Genomic DNA, 27979 nt, shown 5'->3' with positions numbered 1-27979 from the left:
ACACGAAAGCATCGGAGAAGAATGCAATTCAGATATATAAGAAAAAAAAAAAAAAAGAAACAAGATCAGGCGGATGCTGGATGCACACACAGGATGCGCGAACCTTGGGAGGCTCGAACTTGCTCGGCAGCGTAGAGGTCGAGAACCCTGAAGAGCCCTGGTACCGTTCGGTGCTCTCGGAGAAGGTCCTCGTCTCCGACCTCGACGAGGACGAGGAGGTTCCCTCGTACTTGGCGAAGCTCCTATGGACCGCGAGGGCGGGTCTCTGTCTAAGAGGTTCATCGGTGTCGGCCATGTATCCGCTCTCCTGCTGGAAGCTCTTGGTCTGTTTCCTGGCATCGACCTTACAAGAGGTCGCCACAGGCGTGGTCGGCAAGGACACAGGAGCCGGTGGAGAGGTCGGCTTCGGAGCAGCGGGTCGGAACTGAGGTTTACCCGGAGCCTCGAAACTAGAAGGTGGAAGAGGTTCTGGTTCCGTCGACCTCGGCCTCGCGAGTTTCGAGATCGGAGCTGGAGGTTGGACTCTTCGGTATCTTGGCTCGTCGTTATCGCTGCCATAGGCTCGCCATTTTGATTTCGAGAGGCCTTCGAGGTCGGACTCGTAGTCGCTTTCCAGGACTGCTGACCTCGTCGCCGAGAAGACGTGCTTGGATGAGGTCGCGGGCAGAGGTGGAGGAATCGGGCGAACGTCCTTCGGGGGGATGGCAGGTGGTGGTGGAGGGATGGTCCTGATGGCTCCTGGGGGTATCTTCGCCGGCTGGTGCTCGAGGGACATCTCCAAGGTCTTCTCCACTGTCTCCAGCTTCTTTTCCCTGGATACGGGGGCTGGGGCGAAGCCTATTTCCGGGGGTGGTCCGGGTTCCAGGATGAGCTCCGGAAGCGGTACCGAGGAAGGAGGGGGCTTCGAGGTCGCCTCTTCGGCAGCCGCAACGGCGGCGGCCACGAGGGAGGGCGCCTTCAGCTTCTCCAGGGTCGTCGAGGACCCGGTCAACCCCGAGGTCGCCATCTCCTCCGTCGTTAGGGTCTTTTCGGTGGTCTCCGTCGTCCTGACGTCGCACTCGGTCGTGTACTTCTCGATGATGGACTTCTCCTCGATGGCGTTCACCGTGTGGTCGACCTTGATGGTCTCGGCGTTGTAGATGATGGGCCTGGGGGCCGGTTTCTTCTCCTCGCTCCTCTCTATCACCGTCTCCTTGGACTCTGCCTTGGAGCTCCAGGACCTCTCTTCGTGGACTCCCGAAGTCTCCACCTGGCTCGTCACCTTGCCCTTGGGCAGCACGTTCACCTCCTTCACGACCTCCCTGGAGGACGTCTTCACCTCCTGGTGAGCCGGCGGCCAGGACTTCCGGCTGGCCTCGGAGCACTTCTTCGCCCAAGACTTCTCCATGGCGAGGCCATCGGCGGAGGGTTTCGGCGAGGTCGGGCGCTCCAGGTGACTCGAAGATGCTGCCGAGTGACACCTGTACTCCGAGAGGTCCGTCGAGACGTGCGACCTGGTCTCCAGGTCGGAGGCGTAAGAGGACTCGTAGGTCTGGGAGAAGAGGCTGGTGGCAGGTCCCACCCCTGAAGGAGAGGTATCCCTGTGAACGCTTTCCTGTTGATGTTGATGCGACTGTTGATGGGTCCTCTCGAAAAGGGATGGTCCCAGGGGAGTGGAGGTCTTCGGGATCTCCGGGACCTCTCTCCTCACGAATCGCTCTTCCAAGACCTCTTTTTCTTCCTTCCTCAGCTCGAAGGGCGGCGGTATCGAGAATGACGTGGGGGTCGGGGTCGGGGTCGGAATCGTTGGGGTCTTCGGCGCTGGCTTCGGGATCGGTGATGGGAATATCTTCACGCCACCCACCGGGGCGTCAACTGGGGACAGATTCCTGTGGGACTCCTGCAGCTGCTTCGCCTTGATGGTGATGTCAGGCCGTTTTTTTTTGTCCGGCTCGATCTTCGGCATATACCCGATCTCAGGGGGAGGCTCCGGGACCAGGTCGAACCCTTCGAGCACCGACTCCTGGGTCTCGGAGCGCAGCTTCGAGGTATTCGAAGTCTCCTCCACGACGGTCTTCTTCGAGCTCGAGGCGAAACTCGGTAGCTTGTACCCCTCGTACGTAGGGATCTCGATGAGGTTGTTGTCGATCCCGCGCCCCGAGGTCGACCCTTGCTCGAACTTCTTGAAAAGGTCCCCGACGGACTTCTTGCTGGACCGGAAGTCGAACACCGGAGCTGGCTCCTGTCTCTCCGGCTCTGCGATCTTTCCAGAGGACTCGTAGCTCTTCGTCAGCTTGTCGATCTTGACCTCATACGTGGGGGCGCTGGCTTTCGAGATCGTCTTCAGGGTCGACTCTAGACTCGTCGTTTCCACCCTGGGCAGTACAGGGAGTTCGGTGGCTTCCTTCACCTTGGACTCGAAGAAGCTCAGGGCGTCCTTTCTCGCGATTCGCGAGGTCTCCACGTTCTCGTTCTCCTTCTCGACCTCCAAGAGACGAGTCGCCCTCTCGTCAGGTTCCAGGATGTCCGGGGTCTTGTGCTCCAGTTTCACGTGGAACTTCTCTTCGGACTTGATCTCGCTTCGGTGCGACTCCACCGTCGAGGAAATCGTTTCCGAGAGCAGCTTCGTCTCCACGGCGTCTTTCTTCAGGGTCTCGGAGACGCTCTTCAGGGGCGTCGTCGGCACCGTGCTCGTTCGAATCGTCGTGGTCTGCGTGCGGTCGGATATGGGGATCGTCGGTGGTGCCACGAACTTCTTCCCTTCGTTCTAGGATACGCGAGAAGGTCCTTTAAAGGTTCTCCACCCTCCCATAAATATCCCACCACGACCTTCCCTCAAATTGGAGAATCTTCTCCGCGTTTCTCCATTTTTCACTCGTCTTATGTCTTATTAATCGGTAATTATTACTATTTATTCTAACTACTCACCAGGGCATTTTCCTTCTCCCTCGTAGCGTTCTCGTAGATGACGGTCTTGTGGACCTCCACCATCGTGTCCGGAGTTGGCTCGAAGACTGCGAAATCTGCGATGCTCTGGGCCTCACCCCCTGCGTTGGTAGCTCTCACCATGTACTTGCCCCGATCCTCGTTAGAAGCTGAAGAGATTAATTAAGGTGATATGAAATTGGCATCTCTGGGGACAATCGTTCACGAAACCTTTCTCCGACGATCCTGCGGAATCGTTTAAGATTCTAGCACGTTAATGTAAAAGACCTAAGGAAGGTCTCGATACCCATGAAATCTAATTTTCTGCACAAAATTTAAACAATGTTTATACACAAATTTAAAAACGATGAAATTTTACAGGTGTCAGAACTTTTATTAGGGTCTTCTTATCCATGAAGTAAGATTTCAAAAGATTTTGTATACTCAATTAGGAGAAAAGTTTCATAAACGAGACGCCATTTTCACGTCACCTTAAGGTGATATGAAAGTGCGATAATATTTACCAAAAAGTTAAAATGTTTATAAAACTTTTCGCCAAACTGGGTACACCGAATTATCTGAAACTTTAATATGTGATTGTGGAGGAACAACGCGATGCCGGGAAATTTCATTTTTTTATAAAAAATATCTCTTTTCCGTTCTTGTCCGAGATAAATGGAAAATTATTTTCGAATAATGACATTTCAGCAGCGCGCTCTTCCTTAGAGCCTCCATAATCACGTGTTAAAGTTTCAGATAATTCGGTACAACCAGTTTGGAAAAAAGCTTAAGAAATATGTTGACTTTTTGGTAGGTATATGTCACACTTTCATATCACCTTAAGGTGACGATTTAAAGGTGGATCGTTCAACCTCCTTCGGGGATGTCCTCACCTTTATCGATTATTAATAAATAGCAGTTCCCTTGTTGCTTGATCCTGATTCGAGGAGGTTGCTCCTTCAGGGGCAGGTCGTCCTTGTACCAGGAGACGGTAGGTTCGGGGGTGCCCGTGATCTCGACTTCCATGATCACCCTGTCACCACTTTTGACGACCTGGGCCTGAAGTCGCCGACCGAAGACCGGTGGGAAGATCGTCTCTAAAAAGATAAAATACCGTAGAAATGGAATATTACAGATTCAGATATGAAAATATGGAAACTACAATTTCCACCGATGATTGCAAGAGTCCTTGTCCTGCGGCTAACGCGTGTTTTTGGAGGAAACTTTTAGTTGCAGCTAAACGTCACAGATGGCGACGCTGGTCCTATACAGTCGTTAGAATAATGAATTCACGGGATTTTGCCAGTTTTACATCGATCTTTTTATCATTACTTTACCGAAATGACATATAGAACTCTTCGGCTCGTATAATTCTCAGCGCAGACTGTAAAATATTTAAAGATAAATATAAATGTCGGTAATGGGACGCGCCAGCTTATGTTCCCACCTGAGTATTCAAAACGACATGATAAATGTGAATAGTAATTAAATGTAAAAAGAAAGTGCTTCACTTATCGATATGCTCCCCTTCCTTAACATGCGTACTTGTACTGGTACCATGACGCGGTGTTTCACTTGGAAAAGTACATTGAAATAAAAATAGGTGTGAAATGGGTATCAGTCTCTAACAGCGATATGATATACATCCACGGAAAGAAAAAATTAACAATACAAATAGCAAGTTTGCAATCGATAGTCATTTACGGTATTCTTTTTAGTAACTGGCTCCTGCGGCAATGTAAAATATTCCAATTCCACTCGAATGAGAATTCCGAAAGAATTGAAATAATTATTTTCCTCACTTTTTACAACCAGATCTGCTGTACTGTTGGCTGTGCCAACTTCGTTCGTCGCAGTGCAGGTATATCGGCCGGCATCTTTTACGTTGACATTCTTTAACTCCACCCTGACGTGGTTGTGAGAGTAGCTGACATTGACGCCAACTTTCTCGACCAACTCCTGTCCATTCTTCGACCAGGAAATCGTGGGCAGCGGGTAACCTGAGGAGAAACATCGAACATAAGTCTGCGCAATTGAGGTGATACCGAAGAGGACGAGAATTTCCGAGGAAATTGCGTTTTCAAACGGTGCCCCCGTTTCGTAGCCCGAGCCAACGTTTGCCTAATGGTAAACTGGTCTAGTGTGTCTATGCGTGTATGAATCGACCTCGAGTCCTACATTAGGCCCGGGTCGGGGGAATGGCCGAGGGTGTCCCCGGGACCGCTTGCCAAGACAGAAAAGTCGGGGACCGCGGTTTAAATGTTCGTGTACCGGTATACCCAGCTGCCAAGCAATTTTGTAAATCGCTTCCTCGGATTTTCTCGACATCTCCAAATTTTCCTTCCCTCGTCCTAAAAGTATTTTATTTTCAAATCGTTTTATGATTTTCTTCTCGATTATGTCGTACGTTTTTATTAATCCTTTTAAAATGACACTTTTTCACCCGTTGTACGATAATTTCACTCAATGGTAACTGCGGTTTAAATGTTCGTTTATAGGTAACTAAAGCTGCCAAGCAACTTTGTAAATCGCTTCCTCGGATTTTCTCGACATCTCCAAATTTTCCTTCCCTCGTCCTCTAAGTATTTCATTTTCAAATCATTTATGATTTTCTTCTCGATTATGTCGCACGTTTTTGTTCATCCTTTTAAAATGACACTTCTTTACTCGGTGTATGATAATTTCACTCAATGGTAACTGCGGTTTAAATGTTCGTTTATAGGTAAATAAAGCTGCCAAGCAACTTTGTAAATCGCTTCCTCGGATTTTTTCGACGTCTCCAAATTTTCCTTTCCTCGTCCTCTAAGTATTTCATTTTCAAATCGTTTTGCGATGTCATTCATAATTATGTTGCACGTTTCTATTTTTCCTTTCAAAGTGAGCCTGATCGTTATACAGTAATTTCTGACCCAGTGCAGATCTATCAATTTCAAAATGTGGTCACGTCAATGACTCTGGCCTTCTAGTACAATGACAGAAATGAATGCCTTCCTCGCAAATATGATGCCGCCAGGGTAAAAAGGGAAGGCATTGAAGTCTCCCAGTGCACAAATATTCTGACGCTGTTTCACCTTTTTCGGTAGTGCGTAAAAACAAACCCATTCAAACATACCTTCTGTCCTAATAGTACATGTTTTTAATTAATCTTTATATAGGAAGAGAGGAAATTTACCGTCGACTATCCCTTCGAGGATGACGTCGGTGCCTTGATCCACGATCATCCCCGTCAGGGGAGAGACGAACCTCGGGGCGGTGGACTTCCGGACGGACTTCTGAACCTGGGGGATGATCCTCGACTCGACGACGGTCTTCTCCTGGGTGGCCAAACCTGGCTGATCTTGCACAATTTTCTCGAATTCCTCGATTTTATGAGCCTGCAAATTTACCCAACATCCGGTGAAATTCCCCCGTCGCTCTTTTCAAGAGATTGGGGTAATAAAAAAATTCTGCCGCTTTAATAACCCTAGTCGAAAGTTTCTATCATACAGAAATCATGAGCGCACGTGAAACAATGAAATCATATTTTTAAGACGTTTCCCGATTAGTTTCATTTAATACGAACTCTGAATTTCTAAATAAACTTAATGGCCTGACACAAACTGGAGAGATCTCACCTCAAAGACGACTGAACTCTCAAATACCACTTTAACATCCCCTTAGCACCCCCTAAGCACTCAAAACCGAGTTCAAAATTGTAGTTCGAAGTAAGGACCTTTAAACAGGTTGCCAGGATATCTACGACAGGACTTTTGGAATGACCTAACACAACCTGAAGAGTAGATCTCACCTCGAGGTCGATTGAACTCTCAGATACCACTTTAACACCCCCTTAAGCACTCAAAACCAAGCTTAAAATTGTAGTTCGAAGTGAGGACCTTTAGATAGATTGCCAGGATATCTACTACAGGACATTTGGAATGACCTAACACAACCTGAAGAGTAGACCTCACCTCGAGGACAGGCGGAGCGCCATTCTCCGCGACGGAGCGTTCGGTGCTCTCGGAGATGGCCTTGACGCAGACGCTGGTTGGTCGATGATCGGGTCCAGCCAGGGTGGAGGAGCTCGTCGAGGAGACGTATTCCTTCTTCAAGGAGGTATGCGTGGTCGAGGATTGCGTGAGGGTCGAGGACATCTTGGTCAGGACCGTCCGAGAGCCGCCATCGCCGGGCGTCGTCTCGGACGAGAAGTGCTTCTCGCTCGAACTGGAAGCCTGCATCTCGTCGCCGTCGCTGAAGACTTCCACCACACCCTTCGTCGGCTCACCTGGTCCCAGCAATTCCCTCGGCGACTTCGAGCCTGAAATTCGAGAAATCGATCATGGTCGCCACCGAATCATCGTCGAAACTCGACCAAAGCGCCAAGCAGATCCGCCTGTGGGTCAGGGCGTCGCGCGGACGTCGGCGGGCGGAAAACGCAGCCCCGCTCGTTGCGTTGGCTCCGCTCCAAAATATATCGTACAAATAAATTCGGAGATCCAGATAAATCGAGGATCGAGAGTGGTAGGTGAATCCGGACCGTGAAACTCGACCCGCTTTCGCTTTCCCCGTTCATCCCACGGACTCGCGCGTTCGCGCTTTCCGCGCGCTCACCTTGTTCCTCCCTGAACCCCCTTTTCCGCCCCAGCAAGCTCGACTTCCTCATCTAAAAAAATTCATGCAGCATCCTCGGACCTTCCCCCACAACTTTCGTATCTAACAAAACGACGGAGGAGTTCTGTATCGGGCCGGAAAAAAATAAAAACCGGGGCGGGGCGCGTGCTCCAAAATGGTGTCGGTCCAGGGAGAGATCACGAGCGAGAGCAAGACGTCGCCATTTTAGCTGTGCCATTAAAGGTTCGACCGGATGGAGATGTCGATAAAATTAGCAGTTGGCTCTCTCCCTCTCTTTCTTCTTCTCTCAGCCCCTCCTCCCCTTTCCGTCTACATTTCTCCGAATTGGTCTCGATCCGCGATCGATCTCTTTCCCCGGAAGGTGTACGTACCCCGAAGAAGAGTCTCGCGTCGCAGGTTCTCCTTCGGCGTCGCCTCGGCGAGATTCCCTGCAAATCCTCCGATTTGATTTGATAAGCGACCCCTAGTCCGTCAAAACGGAGAAAAATCGGCGATTCGACGTCTCCTCGACCACCCTTCGAGCCCGGTCTCGACTCGCGACAAAAACCGCGACGAACTCGCGACGGACCCGCGACGGACTCGCGACGCGTCTCGCGACGAACTCGCCGACGGCGCCGGGTATTCGTGCCGACAAAAATAACGCGTTTCTGGGAGTGTTGGTCGAAGTCGCACCCTACCAACCTACCGCGACCTATTCCTACCTACAGGCCACCTACATGTCGGCCCGAATCGCGAGAGAGGGAGAGAGGCGCGCTCAATGAGAAGGAGCGAGACCGAGAGAGGGAGGATCGAGACCGACTTCCGTCGAAATTCCCGACGGGAGTTCCGGACCCCCCGCGAACTCGCGACCTTGGCGAAATTCGGGGGTAATAAACCGGGTTTACGAGAGAGGGAGGAAATGGAGAACGCCCGCCGAGGTAATATCGGATTCGAGGTCCGATTGCTCCATTTGGTCCAATTATAGATCCCGGAGGACCTGGAGCGACCCGGACGAATTTTTCCTGGACCTCTTAATGGCTCCTCTTCAAGGTAGCCGATGGTACCGATAAGCTAAAAATAATTGATACCAGGGGAATTAAGGTGATGTCGACCTGGACGAATTTTTCCTGAACCTCTTAATGGCTCCTCTTCAAGGTAGCCGATGGTACCAATAAGCTAAAAATAATTGATACCAGGGGGAATTAAGGGGATGTCAAAGTGTTGTCAGAGTTCTCCTTCATAAAACTTTTCTCCGAACTGGATGTACCGAATCGTTTCAGACTTCAGAAAGTGAATATGGAGGCTATAAGGAAGGTCCTGACACCCATGAAATTTCATTTTTTTCTTAATTTATTTATATAGATGTTCTATAAATCTTTTTGTAAATAATGAAATTTCACGGGTGTCAGAACCTTCCTTGTAGCCTCTGCATTCACGTTGCATAGTTTTAAACGTTTCGGTTAACCCAGTTCGATAAAAAGTTTCATAAAGGCAACCACTTTCACGTCGCCTTAAGGTGGTGCGAAACCCTGAAAACCAATTCATTAGAATGAGCGACTTTTTCAAAATTCCCTTCTACGAAATTGACAGACATTTCAGTACACAACTCGTACACTTCTAAGGAATGTCCTAACACTTCCAATTATTCTATTCTCAAAATAGAATTAGGCTAATTCAAACGTTCTATTTGGGATTCAAAGTTTCCAAAGTGTCGGGAGGTTTCTTAGGTGCTTAGGAGTTGTGTGATGATGTTTTGATCTTTTGGTGGAATAGTTGTGAAATTAAGTGTCTTATTTCTTAGTTGGATTTGGGGGTTTCGCAAAAGCCTTAACTCGATGGGGATGGGACGTTCATCGCAGAGGGCGCGTCGATCGATCGGGAATCGATCCCTGCGCGTTGATCGGCGCTCTCTCGCCACTGGTTATTATTAATAACCGGCGACACAGTTTCTGGGGTTTCTCTACGTTATTTTGGCCCACCTTACACCACGACTAAGCACGTACACCGCGATGGACGATCGGCCCAATTTCTGGCCGCGATGTCACCCCCAGAGCGACCGTGCATCATTGTAGGTCGCTGCGTTTCGAAATTCGAGGGCAAGGGTTAATCTTAGGCATTCCATATCTCCCTAAACACCGGATACCCGAGCAACACCCCTTCCTCGATTTGTACAATTTTTCTCAGATTTTATTGTTAATAAAAATCTATTAAAAAAAAAACGAGCATCATTGTAGCACGCTGCGTTTCGAAATTCGAGGGCAAGGGTTAATCTTAGACATTCCATATCTCCCTAAACACCGGATACCCGAGCAACACCCCTTCCTCGATTTGTACAATTTTTCTCAGATTTTTTTGTTAATAAAAATCTATTAAAAAAAAACGAGCATCATTGTAGGACGCTGCGTTTCGAAATTCGAGGGCAAGGGTTAATCTTAGGCATTCCGTATCCCCCTAAACGCCGGATGACAGCGCGACATCTCTCCCTCGACTTCCACAATTTTTCTCAGATTTTATTGTTAATAAAAATCGATAAATAAAAATCACTTACGTTCGACTAGGAGATCAGCGCGACACGTCGCGTTTCCTGCAGGATTTTCTGCCAGGCAGGATATCTGACCAGAGTGTCCCGTTTCGGCGGATTTTAGTGACAAGACATGTCGACCTCCGTTTGCGGTCACCTCGACCTCGACCTCTTCGACAGGACGGTCGTTCAGCAGCCACTTGATCTGCGGAAAAAAGCGATGCAATTTCCCATGTGCCTCATCGATTGGAAATCAATAAATTATCGATGAAACGTAACTATTCGTCCGATGTCCTGCGCCGAAAAAAAAAGACATTCGCCCTCTTGGCAAAAGGCAGCATTTTTAACAATGTTTGGCTCTTGTAGGAATAATTCCACTAACCGGAAAAATATTTAAAGTGTTTGCAATTGCATCAAACGTCTACCCACGTGAGAGTTACCGATAGAACAAATGCTAGCTAAATTAGAAAATAAATATATAGCAACCACCAAATAACAATGGTCGTTGCTATATATAATTTGTTGTCGCTGGTAAACAATTTACCAAAGACAATTATAATATTCGTTGCTCCAGCGAATGTGACATTTTGTTGTTCGTCAGAAACGTCTCTGCAAGATTTGGCTGGCCCAATTTCGATGTGTTTACCTTTGAGCAAGCACCGAATTAGGTGTAATTATTTATTACGGTCGAATTATTTCTCCGCGAGTGGTAAATGTGTGGAACGAGGCATTTCGGGTGCGTGGTCTCGAAGAAATCCCCGTACGAGGTTCCACCTTGACCTCGTTCCCAACTTACGAGGACGAACAGTACGACCAAGACGACGAGGTACATCTTCGGGGATAATTCACCAGCCAAGACGGGCTCCGGCCAGATCGCTCTTCAGGCCTTCTGGTACATCGACTTTGGCGAGGATCGAGAGCAAACTCTGTACAACGTCGACTCGGTACACTTGGACCAGACAGACTGGGCTAATGATGCACCTAGATGCACCTAGCCAGCAATATTTGGCCATACGGGGCAGCGGGATGGACTTGGCATCGGATTTATCTAGAGTGCGCGCCTCGGTGCGCCGAGGAACAATTTTTCGTCCTTGTAGTCGATACATCAAGAATTTAGGCTAAACAATTATTTCCGTACGGAAGAAAAACGGCCCCGTGATAAAATTTCACTCTTACTGCAGAAATAATTGCACGGATTATTCCCAGCAAGGATGTCTGCAATTATATAGAATGCAAACGTAAGCCTCCTTTAGAGAAGTGCTTGCTAAATTAGGAAATATGTTTCTGACAATAGTGAGAAAAATATTCTTGTCACTCTTCGATCGGACTTGGCATTGGATTTAATTATAGTGCACGCCTCGGTGCGCCGAGGAACAATTTTTCGTCCTTGCAGTCGATACATCAAGAATTTAGGCTAAACAATTATTTCCGTACGGAAGAAAAACGGCCCCGTGATAAAATTTCACTCTTACTGCAGAAATAATTGCTCGGATTATTCCCAGCAAGGATGTCTGCAATTATATACAATGTAATCGCCACGAATAGAATCTGCATCAATACAACCATGAATAGAATTTATATTGCCCCAGTGATACAATCGCTTTTTCTTTTGTTATCCACGCAAGACAAATATCGAATAGGAAAGGATTTAACTGGGCCATTTTCAAGTGATTACATTCACTCGAATGATATTTCTTGCCACGACTGCGGATTATTTTCTGCGAGGTTTCATTATTGTTAATCCATTGAATACGGAAAATCGTTTCGACATATGGGCGAAATTCATCAATACGTGCTGGCAATATTGGACCAAATGTCGGTCACGATTAGACGTCTTTAGTAGGCAAAGGGTTAAAGAAATGAAAGAATTAATTCCTTACCGTAGGCTCGGGCTCGCCGACGACGATGCACTCGAACCTCGCAGGAGATCCCTCGGGAACGATGCAATCCTCGAGGATCTTCTCGAAGGACGGCGGGATTTGGGTATCCTCGATCTTGGCTGAGATTTCGCCGGTGGATTCCTCGGTTCTGGCCAGCTCGGAGAGGGCTGTCGATCGGTGAATGAGGAGGGATTAATATCTACTCTCAACGAGGGACCTTGCAAGTTCTGGCAAATCCGACGAATCCGAGGATTCTGGCGACGGTCCATATGATAAATGCGACCGCGCTTATTTACGCGTTCTTTTTGCATGACGGATTTAATTAGAAATCCTCCCACTCGAGAGAGGATCGGAAATCGAACACCCACGTTCTTGGCCGACGCAAATGACTTCACGGGAGAAAAATTGGGGGATAATTGAACGCGTTTCGTTACCCTAAGTAGACATTTTTTTCCACAGAATTACGTATTTGTTTTCGATGTATACGCGAGTACACAAAAAAAAACCTATTTCCTAAAAGGAAAAGTAGTTGCTAAATTGAAAAATGAATTTTTAACAAGGAACGCGTTTCTTTACCCCAAGGAGGAAATTTTTTTCCACAGAATTGCATCTTTGTTTTCGATGTATACGCGAGTACGCGAAAAAAAAAAGACATTTTCTTAGCAATGGACAGCATCTCTGATAACGTTTCACTCTCCTTGCAGTAATAGTTGTACAAATGGCAAAAATGGTTATAATTGTCTCGAACGCAGACGTAATCACAGGAGAGCTGCTTTTAGGAAAAGTAGTTGTTAAATTAAAAAATGAATTTGTAACGACAATCAGAAAAGTATCATTATCCCTCCTCGATAGTCTTCTGCTAAGTCTCCTAATAAAGAAAACTGCAACCATGGATGTAATTTCTATTGTCCCAATGACGTTAAAAGGTTTATTATCGTCCGAATAGCAAAAACAATTCGGGAAACAAATTTGGATCGCCCATTTTCAAGTGTCTATTTGTTCTGAAGCGAGTAGAGCTTCTTATCATGGTTAAGAATCATTATCCGGCTTGTACCAAATCAGTGCACGAGTGTAACGAAAATCGGACATGCGCGTACGCGAGCGAGAAAAGTACCCCGTAATTCTGTGTATTAAGTTTCTGAATAAATTCCCGCCGTTTTAATTGCATTACGTTACATTAAAAACGGTGGGAACTTATTCCTCAATGTAATACAGTGTAGCTTTGCGGTTCCGTAAAAGGATCGAATCCAAACATTTTTTAGGGTTTTTCTGCTTACGGAGAACGAAAAGAGCGCACTCGTTGGAGGCCTCTCCTGCAGAATTCACGGCCACGACCTTGTACATCCCGGCATCGTCCAGGAAAGCTTCATGTACGATCAAGGAGCACCTGTCGTCCTGGAAGAGTAGCTGAAAGTCGGCCGACTCCTTAACCGGGTGTCCATCGTGGTACCAGATGACCTGAAGAAGTCAAACGTCCCTGAATTTAGTTCCTCAAGGAGCGGAAAAAAATTCTCCCGATACAGCGTATAAATAATANATTATAATATAATAATAGACTCTTTGGGGAATTTCCTAGGTACCTCAGGTTCGGGTTGGCCGACGATGACGCAGTCCAGCCTGGCGGTTCGTCCTTCCAGGACCTGCAGATCCTGAAGAGGAACCTGGACCACCGGCGGGCGGACCTCCAGCATCTCCGCCACCTCGACTATCAGATTGCACCTCGAAGAAGCCTCCCCTGCCGAGTTCCTCGCCACCACCTCGTACCCCCCTGCGTCTTCAGGGCGTACAGCCTCGAAGAGGACCCTCGAGCATCCGCCTTCGATCTGGATCTGCGACAAACGGACTCTTCGGCACCGATCGCCATGGCATTTCGCGGTTTCGCTTTGCTCCATTTCTTTCGGCGATTCCCCTTTCGTCGCGACGCCGGCTAAAAATACGAGGCTCCTGGGGTTAGATCTTTTTACCTTGACGTCGGCGGATTCCTCGAGAGGTTCTCCGATTCCTCGGAACCAGAAAAACTCGGGAGATGGCTCGCCCTTGGCCTCGCACTCCAGATAAAACCGCTGCCCGACCTCGACCACCGTTCCCGAGAGAGGTCGCACGAAATGAGGCTTCTCCGCCCTCTTCAAAGCTGGGAATCAATTTGGAATATTAGGGGAACTTGATAAGGTAATTCCTTTTATGGAGGAGAATGGGTAATTTCGCTCACGTTCCACTGTTAGAGGTGCAGAGGTCGAGATCCACCCGAGGGCGTTGGTGGCCTTGCAAGTGTAGCTCCCCTCGTCTTCGAGGGTCAGATTATCGAACTCCAGGATGGCCTCTCCGTTATTATACGTGATCGAGTAATCCGGGGAATTGTCCACGTTGATTTCGTTCTTGAACCACTGGGCCGTGGGCAGAGGGTATCCTTTAACGGTGCACTCCAGGCGATGGTTCGACCCCTCCTTGGCGAACGATGGGTAGAGCTCCTTCGAGAAATACGGCGCTACTGCTTGCTCCTCCAGTTCGATTTCTGAAAAAAACGATTAAACGTATCGATCAATTTTATATTACAAGAAAATATATTGCAACTTTGCAACATTTTCTTTTAACTTAATGTATTACCTACGTTATCAATTTAGCGAAAGAAGGATATTTCCTGCGCAGTTCCATAAAATTATAACATTTATACGATACATTTATCTAAGCGTTTATAATAAATGGGTACCGATTCACTTTTAAGACATAAAATGAATAATTTCACTACGACCTTATTTACTAAATGTGCATGAATTTTATTAATATTTTTAACAGGGCACTTTCTCTGGAAAAGAACTCCGAATATATATATATAAAAAAAATAGAAAATATCAAAATTTTGAATTCTAATCGACGTGAATTAGGAAATTCCTGGCCCAAATGGAAATGGAAATTAATGAACCTTTCACGGCGAGCATCGCCGACGTCTCGTCCCAGCCGTAGGCGTTCTCAGCTCGGCATTTAAATCTTGCAGAGTCCTCGGCAAAGGTCTCCTCGATGGTCAAACTGCAAGTCCCATCGTTTCTGCAGTCAGTCCTGTAATCAGGATTGTTCAGGACAGAGATTCCGTCCTTGTACCAGACGACTTCCGGTTGGGGATCTCCGACCAGACGACACTCGAAGACGAACTTCTGACCCTCCTCGACCACCGCGTCGGCGAGGGGTATCGAAAACCTCGCAGGCTCGCCTTTCTTCGGTATCTCGAAATCCTGGACGATAGGCGAAGAGTCCGAGAAGACTTGGGTAATTTTTTCCACTTCCATCGTGGTCGTGGTGAGTCTCGTGGCTTCGATTTCAGCGGTTTCGACGGTTCTCTCGACCAAGCTCTCGGCCATCTTCCTGGCGCTCTCTTCCTCGGCAAGTCTCACAGCCTTCAATTTGGCATCCGCTTCTTCGCGCTCGGCCTTCAATTTCTCCCTCAGTTCCTCAGCGTCGTCTAAATTCGCAGCCAAAGTCCGCAACTCGGAGGACACGATCGCGAACGAGTCCAACATCTCTCTATTCTCTGCGATCAGCTCGTTAAATTGCTGAAGCCTTTCGGTGCCTGTGAATAAAAATGAAAATTAAAAGGGAGACAATATCAGAGCCTGCCTAGATAGAGGAAAGGGGACAAAATTTTCATTAAATTTCCCTCATAAAAGCCCATGAAATGAGTCATGACTTATGAGTCCTCATATCTGCAGTACACAATGACGAACCAAAAATATGTTAATATGAAACAATGTTAAGAACATGCAATGTCTAAATGTTTTCTATGCACATGTGCAGCTTAATTTATCTCACGCATTGCTGATAAACAATTGCAACATCCGTGATCCACGGCGTAACGTATTTAGCATAAACTTTTGTTCAAATTCTGTAATATGCGAATGTACATATATTGCAGACATTTCATGCAGCAAATTCTTTGCAAATCGATTTTCCTCATCATATGATGATCACGAATTTCTATCTGGGTGTCTTTAACCTGTTAACCGGGAAATTAACTTTTGTAGAACTGTTTCACAATGGGGACCTTATTTTCTTCGCCTAATTTCCATGACGAAAAAAATCGTCATGCCCATTTGAGGTGTCTTCCTATTATGACGAAAAATGTTGTCATACCCGGTTAACAGGTTAAAAATGAATATACAGCGGAGTCTATAAATTGACTAACCGAAGGTCTCCGTGGAGAGCTCCCGGATTTTCCTGATCCTCTCTTCTTGGTCGCGTTCTCCAGGGTACAGATAGGCCTCGATCTTCTTCAGGAGGTCTGTCGCTTCTCCAGGACTTTTGGCGGTGGTCGCCCTCCTCGCAACCGTCACTAGAAGCTTGCTACCTTCCCTGAACCACTCTTCGGCTTCCTCGAGAAGTCGGAAGTAAAGGACGCTCTTCGTCGCCCTCTTCTTGGCCAGCTCCAGTCGCTCCTTCAGGTCTCGCCACTTCTCCCTCAAGGACTCCAGCTCATCCCGAATTCGGGACTCCGAACCGTACACCACTGTCGTCACTATCGTCTCCTCCGTCGTCCTGATGAAGGTCTCGATCTTCTCTTCCAGGATCTAAAATGAAAAAAAAAAATCTGAGATGAAAGATTTACACGAAAATTAATATCAGTGAAAATTTAAGCATAACATTGAAATAAAAGTAAAAACGGTAAGACATAAGATGTATGTGAAACTTAACTTTTAATAAAAATTAATGTAATAATAGTAACGAAAGTAAAGAAAGTAAAAGAAATGTCTAAGGAAAAGAACGATACAGGAAACAAATGCAAGATAAATTTATATGAAAATTCGTTTCAGGATGTTCTTTTCGTGCTTACTGTGACGGTCCTCTCGAATCTATTGAAGGACTCCGAAGTGGATTTGGCAGCTGGCAGGCTCTTGGCAGAGGATCCTTGTCCTAATCCCGTCAACTCTTCTGACAGTCGATCTACGCTTGAATCGATGCGACTTAAATCCTCATCGAAGAGACAGGAACGGAGCTCTTCTTCAAGGCGATGCTGTCGAGTTGAGAATTCGGTCCTCCAAGAGGTCTCGCGCTCCTCGTAAATCCTTTTTATGGCCTCGACATCGATTCTCGCCGCTTTCGGGGGCTCTTGTCTTTCTATTTGATTTACGGCCACGTCGATTTCGGTTTTCACCTCTTTGAGCCAATTCGTGATCGACTCCGTCATGGATTCGTGCTCCTTCATCATGGACCGAATTTCGCGAGCCGATCGATCTGCTCGACCTGTCGATAGACTCGATTCTGAGACGAGAATCTTCCTTTCGATCTTAAAACCAAATTCATGATTCGTGAGTGAATAGTTTAAAAAAACATAACATTATGAATAAATTTATCAATAAGTTCTTACCTCTCGGAGATGCTCGAGGACAGTTAATATCGAGTCGGCGACGTTTCGATAATTCGATGAAGTCGCTCGAAGGACATCTTTCGTGCAGGACAATTCATGGATCAGCTGCTCATCTACGATAGATTTTTACGTCACATTTGTAAGGATCTACGGAAGGACTCGATGGAAGTTTCCCATAATTACCTTCCCTCCGAAGGACGCAGGCAGTCGCATGTTCAAGCAACGAATCCAACTCTGCGACGACATCCTCCACCTTCGAGAGAGTCCTGTCTCGAGTTTCCCTGGTGGTTGTCGAGATCTCTGTCAAGGAACTCGAATAATCCTTGAGTAACAAAGGGTAAAAGCCTTCCTTGATGTTGCTCGCCCTCTGCATCGGCTGCGAATCGCAAGTTCAAGATATGTCACAGTGCAGGAAAAAAGAAACGGTGCAAATATTTCTCCTTTTAAATTATTTAAATTATTCTGAATTGTCTGTACCTCGCCGCTTTCTCGAGCGATTTTTTCGAACCGAGACTGTCGATCCTTCAGACCAAGGACATTCGTTCGCCATCGCTCCCAGGACTGATCCAGATTGGCTTTCCTCTCAGCGAGCCGTTCCAGGACCTCCTCCACGCAGAGGCAGGCTCTCCTCGTATCGAAGTACGGATCCGTTCGGGCCTGGACCAAAAAGTGATGGTATTTTCAATTAGACATCTGGTCCACGATCCAATCTACCCCCTGGAACCCGCAAAACCCGTGGTACCACCCTGAAGACCGTTGGTACCACCCTGAAGACCGTTGGTACCAACCTTGCCGACCTCCTCGACGAACCTCCGACCGCTCGCGGAAAGATCCGCGAAGAATGTCTGAAGAGAGGTCCATCTCTTCTTAAAGGTCTCAAAAATCTCCTCCACGATGAAGATGTTCTCCGAGAGATCCTCCTGCAAATCCCACTCGAGGGACTTCATATCACTGGTCATGTCGTTCGCCATGTTGTGGAAGTTGATGTAAAGCTTGCTCAGCTCAACTCGCGTCTCCACCGAGTCCTTCAGCCTTAAGAAGTCTCCGTACAGTTTTTCGACCTTCTCGTTCACGTCTCGACGCTCTTCTTCCCCGAGTATTTCCAGTATTGATGGAAGAGAATCCAAGGCCTCCTTCCCGCGCTCGCTTTTGGATACCAGATCGTTCAGGAGATGACGATGAAGTACGTGGAAGTTTTCGGCAAGGGACGAGGAGCTCCCCATGTCCTGGTGACCCTGAAGAAAGGCCTCGGCTATGCCGACCAACCACGAATACAATTCGTTGTACTTCTCGAGGAACGCCGTCAAACTTCTGGTCGCTTCAAGATTCTCTTCTCTGTGGGCAGTGCAGCGATTCGACAGGTCCAACTTCCGGGTCTCCAGCTCCTCCAGGATTCGCTTGACACCCTAAACCAAAAAGGGAGCCATTGAAAACCGCGTTTCCGTTTTTCTAATTTTTCAAGTGAGAATTCTAACAGCTCGGTCGCGCACACTGTTTAAGAAAATTTATAATTTTATAACATTTTCGTTGGATGTTTTATTCAGACACGGTGTACTAATTTTATAACATATTTTCAAATAAAATGTATAACATATATTGTAAATTTTTTTAAAATATTATTTAAATATTTCTCGGACTCAACAACGTCGCTACGATGCTTCTCCACCAGTACCACCGATACTTATCATCTTTCGATTAAATTTGTTTAAAAATGAACTTACGTAAACGACCGTAAAATTAAAAACTCGTCTGAAACATTTGCAAGTAATGCGTACTAACTGACTTTCGAATATCAAATTTATAATTTTTCCCCGCAATTTCACACGATTACAACACGGTGTTATAAAATTGTAAATTTACTTGCACTTTTACAATATATGGCGTAAGGTGATGAGAGGTGAAGAGGAGCAATTGAGAATAATTAATTTAAAAATCACCTTTACACCTGGAGACTCTCTTCCAGCAGCTTCCAAGAGAGCATATCCTTCGGCAAGAGGAGAGCTCGTTACAGTCTCCAAAGTCGTCTGGGCTTGAGCATGAAGCTGAGCAAGAGCATTGGATCGGATCGGATGTTCACTCGTGGCCAACTGGACCTCCAGCTGGTCCAATTTCGTCAAAGCCTGCCGACGGACGATTTTGAAATCATACGTGGTTCGTGAGTCTTTGAAACAATAAATAAGAATAAATTAAAGCAATCACTCACGGACTGGGCAGCCCTGAAGAACGAAATTGCAGCTTCTAGCAGCGACTCGTATCGTTCGAGATCATTTAAGTAATTCGCAGCTGCTCCCAATATGGCGTAAGCCTGTTCCGTGGCCTGTTCTCCGGCAAAGTGACCCGAGGAGACCAACTGCTCGGTCGATCGAGTGATCTTGATGGACCTCTCTTGGAATATCTAAAATTACACGGTTAGTAAAGTATTACCATTTATAGAGCTCCCCGGTAAATATCTTCCAATAACATTTCGTGGTAAAAATTAAATCAGTCCTTTAGATGAATCAAAGCCGGGCACACATCTAAGCACGACCGCGTGTAAGATAAGGTAAACGTGGTTTGAACGTACAAGTATGGACGGAGAATCAAAGGCGAAGACAAATGAATATACAAGTATGGACGTAGAATTAAAGGCGAAGTCAAATGGACGTACAAGTATGGATGTACACTCAAAGGCGAAGTTAAATGAACATACAAGTATGGACGTACACTCAAAGGCGAAGTTAAATGAACATACAAATATGGACGTACAATCAAAGTGCGAAGCCAAATGAATATACAAGTATGGATGTACAATTAAAAGCGAAGTCAAATGAACAGACAAGTATGGACGGAGAATTAAAGGCGATGTCAAATGAACGTACAAGTATGGACGTACACTCAAATGTAAAGTTAAATGAGCATACAAGTATGCACGTAGAATCAAAGACGACGCCAAATGAACGGACAAGTATGGACATACAATCAAAGATGAAGTCAAATAAACATACAAGTATGGACGTACACTCAAAGGTGAAGTTAAATGAACGGACAAGTATGGACATACAATCAAAAATGAACGGACAAGTATGGACATACAATCAAAGATGAAGTCAAATAAACATACAAGTATGGACGTCCACTCAAAGGCGAAGTTAAATGAACATACAAATATGGACGTACAATCAAAGTGCGGAGCTAAATGAACATACAAGTATGGACATACAATCAAAGTGCGAAGCCAAATGAATATACAAGTATGGACGTACAATTAAAGGCGAAGTCAAATGAACATACAAGTATGGACGTCCACTCAAAGGCGAAGTTAAACGAACATACAAGTATGGACGTGCAATCAAAGCGCGGTAAATTGCCTTGCATTATCCAATCTGAGGCCATCCGAATAACATTCGTGAATATACCCGTTCATTGCATCGGATGATTTCATAAGCCAAGAACAGTCCCAAATAAGACATTCGTTTCTTTTCGCCTTGCACCGCATGTGTTCGTGCCAAGATGTGCACCCGACTCAATTCGACCCAAGAATCCGCACCTTCGCCTCGGCCTGCAGCTTCTTCATCTCAAAAAGGAGTAATTCGGCGCTCGCCGAGGAATCTCCGAGTCGATTGTCGGAATTCGTCAAAGCGGCGATCCTGTCGTTCAGGGATTCTTCGAGGTCTCGGAGATCAGTCGCCAGAAGAGCCAGGGCTAGGCATTGCTCCAACTGCGTTCTTCTGCTCCTGTAGGAGACCTCGATCAGCCGTCTCTTGTCGTGCAGTTCCTCGAGCCACTCTTCGACTCGCAATATAGCTAAAAAAAATTCCTCGTAAATTGGAAATATATTAAAACGCGTGAAAGTCATAACACATTAAACGCGGGGTTCATTTTCTTGTACTTTCCATTGGGGCAGCCCATTTCCTTTTTTTTTTCATATTAAACTCTTGAAGCTGTATCGGTACAATGGGACTAAAGCTGCATAAACGGAAGTTTATCATCGATTATTACCAACGCCCCTTAACCCAGATAACAGTCCTGGATCCTATGAACGTTCTACAAATATTTCATTATTCCCAGGATATCATGAAAATATTTAAAATATACAGTGAATATTTATGGAACGCAGAATTTTTTAGAAAACTCAAAGCATGGCCTGGCTTATTAGTGTATATACAGGATATTCACTAAATGTTCCAAATATCTAGAGTACATTAAAAGATTTAAAGAATATTCATAAGTACAATGGAGTTATCCAGGAAGGTGGAGTGAAAGTAGCGTCAAAGAGGTATCGTTAATGAAACTTTTTTATTCCGAACTGAGTGTATCGAATCGTTTCAGTCTTTAAAATAGGAATATGGAGGCCATGAAGCAGATCCTGCGAACCCCGAAATTTCAATTGTTTGAAAAATTCTTAATACATATTTTTAAAATTTTGTATAAAAAATGAATATCCATGGACCTCAGAACCTTCCTTATGTATTCACGTTGTAATGTTTGAAACGATTAGGTACACGCAGTTCGAAGAAAAGTTTCACGAACGATTGACCCTTCAGATTCGACTTTTACATTCCCATAAACGTAATGTTTATTGTCGGTCCCAGGGGACTGAGATCGCGCATAAGTTGTTAAAATAGAATTCTTAGAAGAGAAGTCAAAGTACCGCGCTCGACCTCGCGCTCGATCCTTCCTGGTCTGGAGTCGAGGACCGCCACATCTGAAGAGGCCTCTCCTAGAAGATCGAGAAGAGCCCTGCCTTCCTGAAGAGCTGCCATCAAGGACTCCAAGACGGCTTTCCTCGAGTCGTGCAGCTCGCCCAGGAAATTCTTCACGGCCTCGATCTCGATGGGCAGAAGAGTGTCGTTGCAGGACGACTCCAAGGCCCTCATGCTCTCTTTACACTCCTCGGCGCGGCTGCAATTAGACGAGTTAATTCAAGGATTCGGCCCTAGAAGATTCTCGGATAATTATAGAGTTTAACTCGAACCATCGGAAAAGGAGATTCCCATCGAGGATGCGTTTGCGCCTTTCGAGGAGAGCATTGATGTCTCTCCAAGCTTGGCCCAGCGTCTCCGCCATCGCCTTGTAGACCTCAGCTCTGGGCTTCTGGGTGGATATCAATTGATCGGCCTGACGGAGTAGCTCCTCCACAGGACTTTGCTTGCTCTGAAAGAAAGATTCGGAATAGCTCGATCGTTTTTTCGGACCAGGGGAAGCCAAACGAGTCGCGGTCTCCAAGAAGAGGACTCACTTGCAGCTGAACAAGGACTTGGTCGTGGGCCTCGGCAAGCTCCGCAGCATCTCTCGCATCTGCTCCCAGTTCCGCCAGTCCTGGACGAGCCTCCAGGACCTCCAGGCGAAGACATTCCCCGCTCTGAAGAGAAAAAGTTATCCTTATTCCAAACGTTCACCTATAATATCTTCGGAACTTGAGATAGATTCTTAAGCCTAAAATTTTCCATCTGCTCCTAGTGCCGCCAGTCTTGGACAAACCTCCAGGACCTCCAGGCGAAGACAAATTGAGCCTACAGGGACTTCCTAATTAAATTGTACCTTATTATTAAACGGCTAGCTAAAAATAAATAAAATATTTCCGTGAGGTTACTCCTTTGAATATGGAGCCCTTTCTACATATGTGTGAAATTCATCAAAGCGTGCAGGCAATATTGGACCAAACGTCGGACGCCTTTAGGCGCTTTAGTGGGCAAAAGGTTAAGGGGATGTGAAAGTGACATCTGAGACAGTCGTTCATAAAACTATTCCCCAAAATGGGTGTACCAAAACGTTTCACACCTTACAACGTGAATATGGAGGCCATAAGGAAGGTACTGACACCCATGAAATTTAATTTTTTATAAAAAATTAGAAAAGTTTCAATAAACGAATTTTTGAAAAATTGAAATATCATGGGTGTCAGAACCTTCCTTATTGCTTCCATATTCAGATTGTCTAGATTGAAACGATTCGGTGTACCCAGTTCAGAGAAAAGTTTCATAAACGAAACCTCTATGACGCCATATTCATATCGCCTTAAGAAGATGGGGTAGGTACCACGAGGATTATTTTCCTCGCCCGTTCCTCGGGATTTTATTTAAGTTTCAAGCTAGGGTGGCCGACAGGAACACGTTCGAACTATTTCCTCGATTTTTCCCGGCGATTCCACATATTCGCCGTTCCGGAAATAAGGCGGTGTTTGCATAGACCGAAATAGCGAGCACGAGACCAGGGTTAGAACATGCCGGCGCCTATGACGAGGGACCATCGACGTCAATCGACGTCCCAGAGAAGGCATCGGCGATCGGATCGCGAAATCGGCGATCCCTCGGTGTCTCGTGCCTTTTGCTACCAAGGATGACGAAAGGTCCCGGCCATACTCGTCCAAGATCGGACCGGTATTCGCGCGAGCGTTCCCATATCTGGAACCGCTGGAACACGCGAAATCGGGCCGCGTAGCCGGGGGGAGCTCTTCGGGGAGAAGAAAAAATCGAAAGGAGCCAGCGAGTCCAGACCCGGCCTCGCAACCTCTCGATCGAGTCCACCATATCGATATGAAATTGAAAAGAATCCTCTTTGAAATTCCCCCGTAAAATATTTCAGACTTTTTTTCCGGTGGTTCCCCAGATAGAAATCCACGATCATCGTACGATAAGGTAAATCGATTTATAAGAAATTTTCAGACCATTTGCGGCATGAAATGTCTGCAATGTATGTACGCGTAATACATAATAAATGGGAACAAAAGTCTGTCACAAATGGTTGTAGCATACCGCAGATATGAGTTCCATACGAGGACTCATAAGCAACACCCTCGTGGCTCTTTTCATGATCTTCCATGAGCCACATTAGATGCAAATTTTGCAATGCGTGAGATAAATTCAGCTCTACATATGCGGAAAAACATTGAGACACTGCATGTACTTGACTTTGTTTCATATTTAGGTACTTTTGATCCGTCATTGCGTACCGCAGATATGAGTTCCATACGAGGACTCATAAGTAACACCCTCGTGGCTCATTTAATGATCTTCCATGAGGTAAATTCGGTGTAAATTTTCCATCACTTTGTCTATCCGAGTCTATTCGTTTCGTTCGGCATCTCGAGGCGGAATTCTGACGGAGGACTCGGGAAGAACTTTTGTCCAGACCGGCAGACGCTCCGTAGCATCGGCGTTGTCGTCGGTTCGGATATTTCGAGAGAGGCTCTCTCGGTCCAGGAGCCCACAGCTATTTCCGGGAGCGACTGTTGCCCCTTGCCCCTTTTCTCCGGTGAGCCCGGTCTACGACCCAGAGATTCCCTCTGGTCCTCTCCTACGAGCGATTCGGAAACGGCTCGAAACTCGACGGGGGATAAATTTAACCGAGTTCGAGAGCTCGAGCTGTCCGCCGGCTTTTCCATGCTTGTCTCCCTTTCTACCGGGCCGGCTCTTCCGTCGCGCTTTCTCCCTCTCTTTCTCCTTCTCTTTCTCCCTTCGCGGACGAGAGGCGAGAGACGCGAGACGAGAAACCGGTCGAGGACGAGCTCTCGGACTCGGCCACCTACGCCGCGACGCCGCTCGACCTGGTCCGACGTCGCTCCCTGGGCCCCAAAATCCGATCAAGGCCCTTCTCTCCGTTTTCCTCTATCACTCCCTCCAATCTGGAGCCAGCTATTTAGATATTTAAGACGAGGAACAAGTTTTTCCCCGATTTGTTTAGGAATTTTTTAAGTACACCTCGGAGATACTGGAGAATCCGATGTTGGTCCTTTTTCTTTCAGTTCCTTCTGTCGCTCCTTTCAATCTAGAGCTAGCTATTTAGATATTTAACCCTTTGGCCACTAAAAGCGCCTAGGGGCGGTTTAACTAGCTATTTAGAATTTTAACCCTTTGGCCACTTAAAGCGCCAAAAGGCGTCCGACGTTTGGTCCATTATTGCCTGCACGTTTTGATGAATTTCGCCCATATGTCGAAAGGGCTCAGTATTCAAAGGGTTGAACGTTCTAGTTTAAGATGAGAAATAACTTTTTCCTCCATCAGTTCCCACTTATGACACTTCTATCCTCAAAATTAATCTCAGCCCTTCCCTTCAGTTTTTTCTATCGCTCTTTCCAATCTGGAACCGACTATTTAGATGTTTAAGACGAGGAACAAGTTTTTCCCCGATTTGTTTAGGTACTTTTTTAAATGGACCTCGGAGGTACCGGATAATTCGATCTCGGCTCTTTCTTATATTTTCTTCTGTCATTCTTTTTAATCTGAAGCCAGCTATTCTGATATTTATACGTTCTAGCTTAAGATGAGTAACCAATTTTTTCTTGGTTTATTTAGGTACTTCTTCAAGGGCCAAAAGTAGGATCTCAAATTCGATCTCGGCCCTTCTCTACATTTTCTTCTGCCACTCCTTTCAATCTGGAGCTAGCTATTTAAATATTTAAACGTTCTAGTTTAAGATGAGGAACGAGTCTCTCAATCTATTTAGTCACTTTTTTAAGTGCACTTTAGTGGTGCCGGATGCGATCTCGGCTCTTCCCTCCATTTCATTATATCACTCCATCCAGTCTAGAGCTATATATCTAGAAATTTAAACATTTCAGTCCAAGGTGAAAAACAGTCTTCTTTCCTAAATTTATTGAGGTACTTTTCTCAAGATAGGATCATCCAGGAGTGCCGGATCGAGTGATATACCTCCGATAGATATCTAATCATTACAGTCGATGATGTTCCATATTTTTTTCAATTTATTAATGAACTAGTGCCCATCCCTGGCATCGTGGTACCTTTATTATCAATTCCAAGGTAGTAATCGTATTGCTAGATCTGGCGCTTTAAATCCTCTCCCTCCCCTCCTAGGTTTCTATCACACCCTCAAACTACAAGCCATCTACCTCCGATAGGTACTTAATCACTCCAATCAAGATGTTCATCATTTTCCTCAATTTATTACCGAACTAGTGCCCATCCCCGGTATCGTGGTGCCTTCATGACCCAGTACCGATTCTAAGTAGTAATCCCATAGCTCGACCTGGCGCTTTAAATCCTCCCCCTCCTCTCCTCGGTTTCTATCACACCCTCAAATTATGAGCTATCTACCTCCGATAACTACCTAATCACTGCAAACCAAAATGTTCATCATTCTCCTCAATTTATTACCAAACTAGTACCCATCCCCGGTACCACGGTACCGGGGATGGGTACTAGTGTATGGGTACTTCATGACCCAGTACCGATTCTAAGTAGTAATCGCATAGCTCGATCTGGCGCTTTAAATCCTCCCCTGCCGGCCGGGCCACGTGTAGGTACACGTGTAGGTACGTACACGTGTACTGTCAAGACCGCCCGGGCCGGCGGCATACGTGCGCCGCGTACCGAGAGACTCGAACGAGTGGTCGGGTCGGTCGATCGGTCCCGCCTTGTCCCATCTCCTAAAGCGATCGCGACTTTCTCCGGCGGTCTTACTCGAAGGAGCGCGATGACGATCCTGGTGTCGCCGCTCTGCAGGGCGATGGTGCCGATGGTGGTGGTGGGAGGGTCAGGGGAATCGGGATCGGCCGTTGGAGCGGATCCAGCGGAAACGGGCGCGCCGGCCGGTGCGGGCATCGAAGTCTCCCGCGCGAGCTCTTCGGGGTCCATCCTGCAGGTCGCGTCGCCGTCCGGGGAGACCGGGAACGCGTCCTCGTCGCCCATGGTAACCGAGGACTCCGGATCCCTCGAGGAACCGATTAACGCTTCCTCCTCAGGCGGCGTCCATCATGGAGAACGCTCCCGGCGACGCGGGACGCGGTTGGCCTCGGATCGACGCCGACGACTGACCGGTCCGGTCGAGTCCGACGCCTAGAGACGACTGCGCCCCTCTCGACGGGCCGCGAGAAACGAGATTCGCTCTCGGAGCGCGCCGTGTCGGCTTGGGCGCGTGGAAGCGTGTAAAAGTGCGTGCTCGCTGGCGCGCGCGAGCGCGCCCACCGTCCTCGCGCCGAAGACCGACGAGGAGGGACGCCGACGGAGCCGCGTAATCCGTTATATTTAGCCTAATTTTCGTACCGCTGCCGAAAAGATGACGCGTCGAGAGTCAAGGAGGGACGCGGATCGACGAGGGGATGCGTCGAGATGAGTTATTCGAGACGCACCTGTCCCGATTATCCCTGGAGACTCTCTGGGGACGACGAGAGCTGGCAAATTTCAAGGTACCACCTTGACATTTTCGATATATATTAAAATACGGAGTTTTTATGTGCGGGCTGGAGAATTTAGGGTATTAATAAATTTCTCATTTTTGTCCCCCTGCCGAAAAGATGGCGCGTCGAGCCTCAAGGAGGGACGCGGATCGACGAGGGGATGCGCCGAGACAATTTATTCGAGACGCACCTGTCCCGATTCTCTCTGGAGACTCTCCGAAGACGACGAGAGTTGGCAAATTTCAAGGTAGCACCTTGACATTTTCGAAATATATTAAAATATAGAGTTTCTATATGTGGTCCGGAGAATTTAAAGTACAATATTAATAAGTTTTCGATTTTCTAATTTTTGTCTCGCTGTCGAAATGATAACGCGTCGAGTCTCGAAGAGGGACGCGGATCTGCGAGGAGATGCGCCGAGATAATTTATTCGAAACGCACCTGTCCGGATTCTCTCTGGAGACTCTCCGAAGACGACGAGAGGTGGCAAATTTCAAGGTAGCACCTTGATATTTACGGAATATGAAGGTGATATAAAAGTGTCATATATTCTATGACGTGGTAAATGTTTGGCCACGCCACGACGACCCCAAATTTCGAACGAAGATTGCTTT

At 46.8% G+C, this 27979-nt stretch overlaps 1 protein-coding gene across 1 annotated transcript in view; it reads right to left on the bottom strand.

Moving 5' to 3' along the window:
• LOC105702949 (titin) overlaps positions 1-26983 on the bottom strand; it is a 32728-nt gene extending 5745 nt beyond the window's left edge. Inside the window, exons 1-26 of the mRNA XM_012430931.2 lie at positions 26650-26983; positions 22467-22589; positions 22203-22381; positions 21879-22129; positions 20775-21031; positions 19452-19643; positions 19186-19368; positions 18037-18654; positions 17726-17905; positions 17432-17624; positions 17249-17361; positions 16715-17167; positions 16070-16451; positions 14816-15457; positions 14105-14407; positions 13860-14026; positions 13476-13724; positions 13173-13353; positions 11896-12062; positions 10043-10220; positions 6855-7201; positions 6077-6278; positions 4707-4904; positions 3798-4001; positions 2908-3074; positions 104-2746 (exon numbers count right to left, since the gene is read on the bottom strand). Coding sequence (XP_012286354.1) covers positions 104-2746; positions 2908-3074; positions 3798-4001; positions 4707-4904; positions 6077-6278; positions 6855-7201; positions 10043-10220; positions 11896-12062; positions 13173-13353; positions 13476-13724; positions 13860-14026; positions 14105-14407; positions 14816-15457; positions 16070-16451; positions 16715-17167; positions 17249-17361; positions 17432-17624; positions 17726-17905; positions 18037-18654; positions 19186-19368; positions 19452-19643; positions 20775-21031; positions 21879-22129; positions 22203-22381; positions 22467-22589; positions 26650-26877 — 9000 coding nt within the window. The 5' untranslated portion in view covers positions 26878-26983. The remainder of the gene's footprint in view (positions 1-103; positions 2747-2907; positions 3075-3797; positions 4002-4706; positions 4905-6076; positions 6279-6854; positions 7202-10042; positions 10221-11895; positions 12063-13172; positions 13354-13475; positions 13725-13859; positions 14027-14104; positions 14408-14815; positions 15458-16069; positions 16452-16714; positions 17168-17248; positions 17362-17431; positions 17625-17725; positions 17906-18036; positions 18655-19185; positions 19369-19451; positions 19644-20774; positions 21032-21878; positions 22130-22202; positions 22382-22466; positions 22590-26649) is intronic.
• Positions 26984-27979: the final 996 nt, after the last annotated feature.

This window comes from Orussus abietinus, unplaced genomic scaffold, assembly GCF_000612105.2.
Source record: "Orussus abietinus isolate OABI.00-Male unplaced genomic scaffold, Oabi_2.0 scaffold211, whole genome shotgun sequence".
Lineage (NCBI taxonomy): Eukaryota > Metazoa > Arthropoda > Insecta > Hymenoptera > Orussidae > Orussus > Orussus abietinus.
This window is presented reverse-complemented; position numbering and strand designations above follow the sequence as displayed.